The sequence below is a fragment of the Myotis brandtii genome, unplaced genomic scaffold (genome assembly GCF_000412655.1).
Source record: "Myotis brandtii unplaced genomic scaffold, ASM41265v1 scaffold410, whole genome shotgun sequence".
NCBI classification, from domain to species: domain Eukaryota; kingdom Metazoa; phylum Chordata; class Mammalia; order Chiroptera; family Vespertilionidae; genus Myotis; species Myotis brandtii.
Window position 1 is genome coordinate 2,593,063 of NW_005365764.1, and position 10,012 is coordinate 2,603,074.

At 42.2% G+C, this 10,012-nt stretch overlaps 1 protein-coding gene across 2 annotated transcripts in view; it reads left to right on the forward strand.

Moving 5' to 3' along the window:
• VPS13D (vacuolar protein sorting 13 homolog D (S. cerevisiae)) overlaps positions 1-10,012 on the forward strand; it is a 237,730-nt gene that overhangs the window by 86,589 nt on the left and 141,129 nt on the right. For both annotated transcript variants that reach the window (XM_014545506.1, XM_005873452.2), the window contains exons 30-36: positions 1,469-1,734; positions 2,856-2,989; positions 5,350-5,505; positions 6,580-6,790; positions 7,294-7,368; positions 7,707-7,913; positions 9,207-9,296. In XM_014545506.1, coding sequence (XP_014400992.1) covers positions 1,469-1,734; positions 2,856-2,989; positions 5,350-5,505; positions 6,580-6,790; positions 7,294-7,368; positions 7,707-7,913; positions 9,207-9,296 — 1,139 coding nt within the window. The remainder of the gene's footprint in view (positions 1-1,468; positions 1,735-2,855; positions 2,990-5,349; positions 5,506-6,579; positions 6,791-7,293; positions 7,369-7,706; positions 7,914-9,206; positions 9,297-10,012) is intronic.

Genomic DNA, 10,012 nt, shown 5'->3' on the forward strand with positions numbered 1-10,012 from the left:
ACTACTACAGTGCTTGGGGTCATACCCACAATAAACACTATCTTATTTGTCCTCCTGCTCAGGCTAAAAGATCTGGGTTCTCAGGTCAGTTCCAGTAGAGAAACCACCTGGCGCTATTGTGTAAATGTGGTGTCTACAGAGAAGCGATTCTAGAGATCAAGGAAAGAGAGCCTCCTTGATCTCCTTGAAACAGCCTTAGGGAAGGGAACTGACATTTATCAAATAACCTGTTCTGTGCCTCAGAGAAGGTAGGCTGCTCACCCAAGATAACACATCTTGTTAAATGACAGGATTTAAGCCTGTGCCCTTTTTACTGTAGGTCAGATAATTTCTTCTTGTGGGTGCTGTTCTGTGCATTGTGAAATGTTTAGCACCATCCCCGGCCTTACCCACAAGATGCCGACAGCAATACCCCCTCCCCCTCCCGCAGTTGTGTCAACCACAAATACCTGCAGACGTTGCCAGATGTCTTCTGGAGGACAGTCACCCTTGTTGAGAGCCATTGGACCACACTGTACTGTTTGTTATAGCACACTAGTGCCCCGTGCACGGATTCATGCACATTGAAAGGCTATTAATTAGAAGGTGGCCGGCTGGGCGGGACTGGGCGAGATGGGCCAGACACGCCCTGGAGCCAGCCTCCCACAGTCCCTTCATGGCCGGCTGCACTTGGGGTGGCCCAGTGACTCGAAGGGCATCTGCAGAATGAGCAGGATCCCTCTGGCAGGTGGGGTCCCTTGGCTTTTCCTGAGGGAATCATGCTGAAACCGGCTCTCTGACACCCCCCCAAGGGGTCCTGGATTGTGAGCGGGCGGTTCTTGGGTGATGCACCCGGAATCAGGCTCCCTCCTCTCTGGTTCCGGGGTTTGTCACCCGAGAACTGCTGCTGCCAAGTCACTGCAGCTCGGCAGCTCCTGCGTTGAGTGTCTGCCCCCCTGGTGGTCAGTGTGCATCATAGCTACTGGTCAGACGGTCGCTTAGCCTTTTATATATATAGATTACTTCTTGCTTATTATAAATATGATTAACTTCTGAAAACATACATTTAATGCTTTATTATACCAGTTTTCAGAGTTTATTGATAATCGCAGCTGTCAGTGTAGAAAATGCTGGAATACCATCTGCCAAAACTGGGTAATACATTTGTTGGCTAATGAAATGTCCTGTTTCTCCTTTCTGATGTTATTTTTTTGGTCTTCTTTCATGCAGATCTACGAAGGATTCCTCCTGTTTTACGGTAGTTCTCAACAATCTCCGAGTGTTTCTCACTTCTTATTAAAAATATGATTAACTTCTGAAAACATACATTTAATGTTTTATTATACCAGTTTTCAGAGTTTATTGATATAGCTGTCAGTGTAGAAAATGCTGGAATACCATCTGCCAAAACTGGGTAATACATTTGTTGGCTAATGAAATGTCCTGTTTCTCCTTTCTGATGTTATTTTTTTGGTCTTCTTTCATGCAGATCTACGAAGGATTCCTCCTGTTTTACGGTAGTTCTCAACAATCTCCGAGTGTTTCTCATATTTGACTGGCTGCTGTTAGTCCATGATTTTCTCCACACTCCCAGTGACATTAAGAAACAAGCTAATGTTACCCCTTCTCGCCACCGGAATTCTAGCAGCGAATCTGCTGTAGTTCCCAAAACTGTGAAGAGTGGAGTAGTTACCAGACGGTCTTCCCTTCCTGTGTCCACTGAAAAGCACTTGGAGGTCAAGGTCAATGTAACAGGTGAGTATTCATAGGTGTGAGCCACTGCTCTGAGTTTAAATGTTAGGTTCAGTGTGTTGCAGGGTGACTTTCTATTGCCTTTCATTTTTTGACATGAGCACTTATACATTGGAGTCTTTCATAGACCAACAACAGTAAACATCGACGTCCCTGACCTCTGTGTGTGGGTGTGAACTACCTGGCCTGAAGTGAAGGCTTCATGGTCTCTTGTCTCTTTCCTCTGCTCACCTAATGCACATCCCAGCTTGAGTGCCACCTGGGCAGTGGTCTTTCCCCCCCAGTGTTAAAAACCTGCTTCAATTTACTGTTTGATCTTTAGGGCCCCAACAGATGTGCCTTACTGAGTTTGGGCAAGTTTGGTATGTGAAAATTTCATTTTATAATAAGTGAGGGGATTGTTTTCTCTTTACAAAAAGAATATATATATTTTTTACGAATAGATTATTATGGTTTTTGTTAACTAGTGAACTACTCTAGTACATCTGTATGTGTTTGTGTATTTATTGTTTGTGGTATTCCCTATGAACTATTCAATGGGTTGGAAGCAGCTAGCATTTTAAGTGGATTTAGTTTTGAAAGATCACTCTATCCATGGTTTTTGATGAAGACACACAGTATATAAAGCAAAGTAAATTTGCCATGTACACATGAGTAGGAAACTGTAGGTACTAATTTCAAAAATCTCTACACTGGATTGTTCTTCGTTCTTTGAAAACAACTTGAATGGCTACATAGATGATATAGTGTCCAGTGCTGCCTGCCCAGCGTTCCTATCTGAATCTACTTCCTGGGATTTTAAAGCAGGTCATCGGTTGGAGGAGGGATGATTCCCTGAGCTTCTGAATATGTTAGTCCTCCCAGGAGACCTAGATTAAAAACACGTTCTAAAGAGAGAAACTGCACTGCAGTCTCTTCTGCCTGGGCAGGCTCTGCTGGCTCAGCTGTGCCTGGCCAGATGCACAGAATTGTCCACGGTGACCGTGAAGGAGAGAGAAGGTGGACACCCTGGAGAACAGGTCTGACGGTCACGTCCCTCCCGGTGGCCACGTGTTGCCTAGTTCCCGGCAGCCTGGTGCTTCCAGCCTCCCACTGGGGCGTGGTTAACGGTGCTCTCCTTGCAGGTACAGAGTTTGTGGTTGTGGAAGATGTGTCCTGCTTCGACACCAACGCCATTATTCTCAAAGGCACCACAGTGCTTACCTACAAGCCCCGATTTGTGGATCGCCCCTTTTCAGGAAGTTTGTTTGGTATCGAGGTAAGAAGCTTATGAGTTGATCGAAAGACTACATGTTTGGCTCAAGAGAAGAGCAGCTGGAAGAGACTTTGACCTCCTAAGCTTTCATTAGGAGAAATAATGAGCAGACCTGGAGGATCCCTGCCCTCTTTTTGTTTTCTCCTCAAAGCTACCGGCTTATTCTGATGTGTGAATTGAGTCCTCCAGTGTCAGGCCGTGTATGTGTGGAGGGACTTTACCTCCTTCTTACACCCTCCTTCCTCAGAACGTCAGGCTCCCCGGTACCCAGCCGGGCTCCCTGCTGTGTCCTCTGGTTCTGCAGGCCGAGTCCTTGGCACCTTCGTGAAGGTGGGGAAGTGGCCCTCATTTCCCCTGCATCCCTTCCCCACAGTGACTGCTTGTCTCTATGAAGACGAGGGCTTCGTGGTCATGGAAATGTAGTTATAAAGGTGTGAAGAGTTATAGGAATATCTGATCTATAAAAGGGCAGCTCTGGAGAGTCATGCATTACCTAAAGGAGTGAATAGTGCTGCCCCGGCCCTGGTTAATCTCCTGAACGAGATATGCATTGAAGTGGCCTCTGTAGCCTGGAAATTATATTGTACAATATTAAATAAAAATGCTTTCCTCTTTGTAAGCCAGGGCTCGTGGAGAAAGAAGGGGAAATGAGGCAGATTATTATCTCTATTAAAAGTTCTTCATTCCCTGATCTCGGCTAACATTCCTCTTGTTATAAGTGCTACAGTATTGGGTCAGAGTTACTCATCATCTCCTTTCCTTTCACGACTGAACTTTCCGCGCCCTATTCTTTCCAGTGATATCGTTCAGAAGTTGATGAGCAAAACTTATTTTCACTGTCAACCGCATATGGTGCTTTCCCCCCTCTGGTCAGATATCGCTGATTAAAACCTGTAGAGATTTCACTTCTTGACCACTTGTTTTCTCTCCTGTAAAGAAACCTCAGTTTGAGAGGAAGGATTTACATGCTGGTGTGATGTGAGTTGATCATGAAATTGCAATTCATCTGCTTTCTAAGCCACCACAATGCCAGCTTTGAATGGAAACTCTTGGTGATTGATTAATGAACTGTTAGGTACAATTGGGTTTTGTGTAGCAGAAGCCCCTGCAGAAAAAGGGAAAACGAAACTCTCCTGCTCCAGAGCCTTAGAACAACTGCACGGCGCAGTGTTTGAGCTTCCTGGAGACTGCTTGCCGTCCTGTTCTCCAGGCAGCATGGTGGAATCTGAGCTGTGAGCCCTGCTTGGTACAGTGTCGAACTTAGAAAGAAAGCAAAGTGCGTTAATTTTACATATAGCGAAGGACCCCGGTATCAGACCTGTTTTTCAGTAGCACTAAGAAATGTCAGAAAAGCTCAGGGCAAGGAGCAAGGGAAACCAACATGAATGCTTTCCTCTTCTGTACTTTTCCTGAGTGTGCGGAATAATTTGATCTTAGAATAGGAGTCCTCCCTCCCTTCTCTTCTTCCTCCCCAGAAATAAAACATATTTTAAAGCTTTTTAATAGAACATTTCAAACACGTACAAAGGAAACACTAATATAATGGACCACTATGTAGATCTTAGAATAGGAGTCCTCCCTCCCTCCCTTCTCTTCTTTCTCCCCAGAAATAAAATATATTTTAAAGCTTTTTAATAGAACATTTCAAACATGTACAAAGGAAACACTAATATAATGGACCACTATGTAGCTGTTACCCAGCTTCAGTAATTAATGTAGTTATTTTTAACTATGAACGGAACAACTATAGTATATAAAATTGGGGCAGGGGAGGGAAAAACACCTATCCCTCCATAAATAATCTCTGTTGATATTTCATTGTGTTTCTTTCCTTAAAGTCATGGTGTAATCATTATTTATTGGGCTGCATTTTCACATAACCTATGTTGTGACTATCTTCCTGTATTTCATACGCTCTTTTTAACTGTCACTTTAAGTGGCTGCAAAATATTCCATTGAGTAGCTTTGCATATTGAGTGATTAAACCTTGATTGCTCTTTTAAAATTTATTATTATTTTTTAACCTTGATTGCTCTTAATTGTTCTTATTAGCTATTAAATAATGGTTCAGTGAATTTTTCTATATTTTCTATATTATTTCGTTAGGCTAGTTCCTAGAAAGAAATAGGGTTGTTGGCTTAAAGGGTGTGAGAGTTTTAAGTCTTTTGTTACGTGTTGCTAAACTGCCTTTCACATGAACCGCTGAACATGCTGTGGGCAGTCGGGAAGTACCAGCCTCACTCCTCACAGTATTTCAGCAGTTGTTATGGGTGTTGCTTCTGAGCTCGTCTCTTTTTCAGCTGATGGTCAGGCTCTTTCTAAATCAGACATTAATTCTTAGCATATTACATTTTATTCTCTAGGTGTTTTCGTGCCGACTGGGGAATGAACATGATACGGCTCTTTCAATCGTTGATCCAGTACAAATTCAGGTGGAGCTGGTGGGGAATTCTTCTTATCAGAACAGCTCAGGACTGATGGATGCGTTCAACAGCACAGATTTCCCACCGATCCTGGAGGTAATGATGAACACCTGTGACATGCTGATGCACTCTCACACACGTGCCTGAGCTGGGACTATATGCCTCTGCTGGGCCCAACAACATTTTAGGTCCTTCAGCAACAAAATACAAATAACAAACATCATCTCTGTCCTAAGATCTTGCTGTCTTGTGGAGGATGAAAGACCTTTTAATTGTCTAGTATAATCTTGAAGTTCTATAAAGGTTTATGGAAAGCACAACTCCACACAGGTAGGACTGTTGGTTGTGAGTGGAACTCCAAGTCAGGTGAATCTGAGTGGAGGGGAAGGTATATAGGCAGAGAGGGAGAACATTCCATGTTAGGAAGCCCTGAGGTCAGGGGTGCACATGGCTCAGCAAACGTGAGACAGACAAGTCTCGCTAGAACAAGGAGGCATGTAGGGAACCGAGGAGGAGGAGGATGTATGGTGAAGCAGGGAGGGCGAGGCCCGGCAAGGAAGGCCTAAGAATTTGATGTTTTATTTCTTTGGTAGAGGGGGAATAGGAGCCTGAAAGAGAGAGAAAAGCAATTCTGATGTTCAGTCTTTAAAAAAATTAAAAATAAGTAAATAAAGCATCATACCCAGACATTTGAACAGTCATCCCATTTTTAAAGTGGGTAGGTGTCGTCTGTATGGCTTTTACTAGTGTTGGCTGTATTGCTAATCTCTGAGGAAGACCAGAGATATTAGGAAATATTCATGTGGAACTTGAATCATTTTAGGTTCTGTTTGAATAAAGAAGAGATACTTCGGTTGGTCATTTTGTTTCAGAGATTTTAAAAAAATAGATCAAAGCAAAATGGACTCACAAAATGTTGCTAATAGGTGATCTTATCTCCCCTACAGCCAATCTTTGATCCTCTGCTTTAATGATTAATGTTCTTGTATGAAAGCCATCCTACGCCTTCCCTCCTGGCCATTAGTGCTTAATATAGTGAGCTTTCCAGTTTTCAAAATGAGAAATGTCGTGTCTTTTGGACCTCTGAAACTTGGATTAGGGAATTGTATCTGTAAGAGGTGTAGATGCAAAACCAAACTTTAAAACCTGCCACCGTTTTCATTTTGACAGATTCAGTTACAAGCCCTGGATATCAGACTCTCCTATAATGATGTTCAGCTGTTTCTTGCCATTGCAAAATCCATCCCTGAGCAAGCTAATGCTGCAGTGCCCGACACGGTGGCCTTGGAGGCCAGTTCCGTTAGCAGTGGCCTTTCTGGTTCGACTCGAGTTGGAGAGGAAATCAGAGAAGGGACAAGACATACCTTAGATCCTGTCTTGGGTAGGTGTTTAACTTTAAACCCACTTAGTCTTTCTAATAACTTTCCTTCTGTTTACTTTTAAGATTTTCTTTTAACACACCTTAATTGTTCAGAGTATAATTGTATGTCATTAAGTATAATTGGGAGCCTAAATATGCTTCTCTATTTTTTAAAAATTTTAGCACCCCAAACCAACTGTTCTAGCCTATCTATGTTTCCTTTTGCAATATTCTCTGGAGTTATATGGAAAATGCTAAGGTTTGGTTTTAAGCTTTGAGTTTTCTTTCAAAGTTATGTAGATAATACTAAGTTTCAGTTTTAAACTTTTTAAAACACAATCAATATACAGAAAAAGGCTCCTATAATTTTCAGGGTACACATGACAAAAGTCTAAGTAGCCCATTTTTGCCTAGAGAAATGAAATGTTTTAGTCACCAGTTTCTGTATTTTTTCTTTTTCCTTAAATTAGTCTATGGATTAATTAACAAAGATATTAATAAAAATCCTGTACCCCTTTTTCTAGAGTTACAGCTGGCTCGACTGCAGGAGCTGGGATTCAGCATGGACGATTGTCGCAAGGCTCTTTTGGTGTGCCAAGGTAATTACTGTGTCTCCATAACTCCGCTTTATCTTTCTCTCTTCTTTCCTCTCCTTCAACGGATGTCATAGTAGAGGAAAGATGGCTTCTGGCTTTAATACATAAAAGGTGTAATAAAATGAGTGGAAGACATGCAACAAAGAGGGCCTTGTTATATGCTTAAAAGCAGAATTCCTGTTATTATGCAATTTTTTCTTTTTTATGTCTAAGAATACAGCTGGATCAAGGTTCTCTTGGGTTGTCCAGTAGGTCCCCATACACTTTCTCTACTTCCTCTGTGAGTTGCTTGAGTCGCTGTGGGAACTGGTTGAACTGATCCCCTTTTAATTTCTTTGCAGGCCAATTAAAAAAGGCAGCAAGTTGGTTGTTTAAGAATGCCGAACCTCTGAAGTCTCTTTCCCTGGCCTCTAACAGCCAAGAGAGCCAGGGGACCGCACCAGCTCATTTGATCTCGGGCGTGGAGATTAAGGCTGAGAGTGTGTGCATCTGCTTCATCGATGACTGCATGGACCGTGACGTTCCTCTTGCCGAGCTCACCTTTTCCCGTGAGTGTTCTCCTGGTTTCCAGACTCATCTTGAAGATTTCCTGTGATTGCTGAATTATTTGGGGCCTTTTTGTGTTATTCATGCCCTCTACTTAGTTGTATGGATGGATATTTAGATAATGGTTTTACATATGTTCTTCATTATTTGTATTTTAAAGAAATGTGTATTTATTTGCCATATGTGGCCTTCAGCCTATAGCTGTGGAATAATCAAAATTGTCATTGACAAAATTTCTGTTATATTAATAGCTCTAGCTAAATTATTCCTGATCTGTTCTAAATATCTTTTGAAAATAAAAAACACAGTCCTAGTAGAGTCCCCTTCATAGGGCAGGGAAGAGGTGAAGTTTGTACAAGGGACTAGGGTAGAAGTGCGTTAGCCTAAGTCCCGCCATTGTAAACGGTGTTCCATGCGGCTGCTGCAGAAAGTAAAGGAACCTCTCCCTGCTGTGTTTACTTTTAATTTTCCATTGTTTTGATCTTGCTAGCCTCTAGTCCCTTCAAAGAAAATTGGTTCCGGGGATTTAATTTGACCTTTTGCCCGTTGTAGAGGTTTTCCTTTTCCTGTGCTTCTGGGCACTTACAAGGGCCACGTGATTAAAACTAGCAACTGGGACTTGGACTGTTTCCATGAGTATCTTTTCTGCAGAGCACCATTATTCCTTATTTTTCTATGGTAATCTTAAAAATTTGAGCTAATATTTATCAGGACATGACTGCTCCTATCACTGTACCTTCTTGTAAGATACTCAGTTAGAAATGTTTTTATGTCCCTACAGGCTTCAAATACACCTGGGTTCTGGGCCTGCCTGGGTCTGGTACTGGAGGGAGACAAAGGAGGCATTTACTTCAGTCACAACCTTTAAAGGGTGCCCAAAACTCAGTAATGAAGAGAAATGGTATTTTAATGCAGTATTTTAAAAATCAGAAACCATGCAAAGAACTCTGCGATGAACAAAGTATCAGATTTTTATGTGCTTTCTTGTGAGATCATCAGTCTTAGCTGGGCCTGGGTCTGGTACTGGAGGGAGACAAAGGAGGCATTTACTTCAGTCACAACCTTTAAAGGGTGCCCAAAACTCAGTAATGAAGAGAAATGGTATTTTAATGCAGTATTTTAAAAATCAGAAACCATGCAAAGAACTCTGCGATGAACAAAGTATCAGATTTTTATGTGCTTTCTTGTGAGATCATCAGTCTTAGCTGTAACTAACTCTCTAAAGGGCTTTGTCTGCAAAAGAAAGTTTTGGTCGTTTCGCCGCGGCTCTGAAGTAAGCTTTGCTTTCATTGCAGGTCTGAATTTTCTGCAGCGCGTCAGAACGAGCCCTGAAGGCCACGCCCACTTCACCCTTTCTGGAGATTATTACAACCGGGCTCTGTCAGGTCAGTGTAAGCAGAGATGATTGTGGGACTTCACACAAATATTTGCCTGGGCCTATTTCTACATAAATTTTACATGAGGGGAACGGGGGTGGGCCAGGGCAGGGAAAGATAAAACAAACAAGTGACTACATAAGCACAAAAGATAGAGGTTTTTCCTTTTTCTAATTCAACTGGATTATTTAAAAAGGTGTTTTGATTAGTTAAGTCTTTTTGACCCTGAAGTTCGATGTATTCTAGAACATGAAATTGCTCAATAGTGAAGGATCATTTGGCTGGCCTGGAAAGTAGCTAAATTTCCAAGGAGATTTATGGCCATAATCATTTTAAATTTCAAGCCTCCTCACTCCCTGCTGGACTTGTTTGTTTTATTAGAAGAGAACTGAGTCAGTGATCGTGTCTAATCTGCCATAGCTACTCCCTAAAGTAAAGCACAGTTCATCAGAGCAGTCTCTCCTTCTGGAGTCAGAAAGCCTGCATATCCTGCAACGCATTTCCAGGGTCTTTCCTTCCACGGAGAGACCAAGCTAAGGGCCTAGACCAGTGGTTCTCAACCTTCCTATTGTCGCAACCCTTTAATACAGTTCCTCATGTTGTGGTGACCCCCAATTTCATTGTTACAAATTGAACATAATTAAAGCATAGTGATTAATCACAAAAACAATATGTAATTATATATGCGTTTTCCGATGGTCTTAGGCGACCCCTGTGAAAGGGTC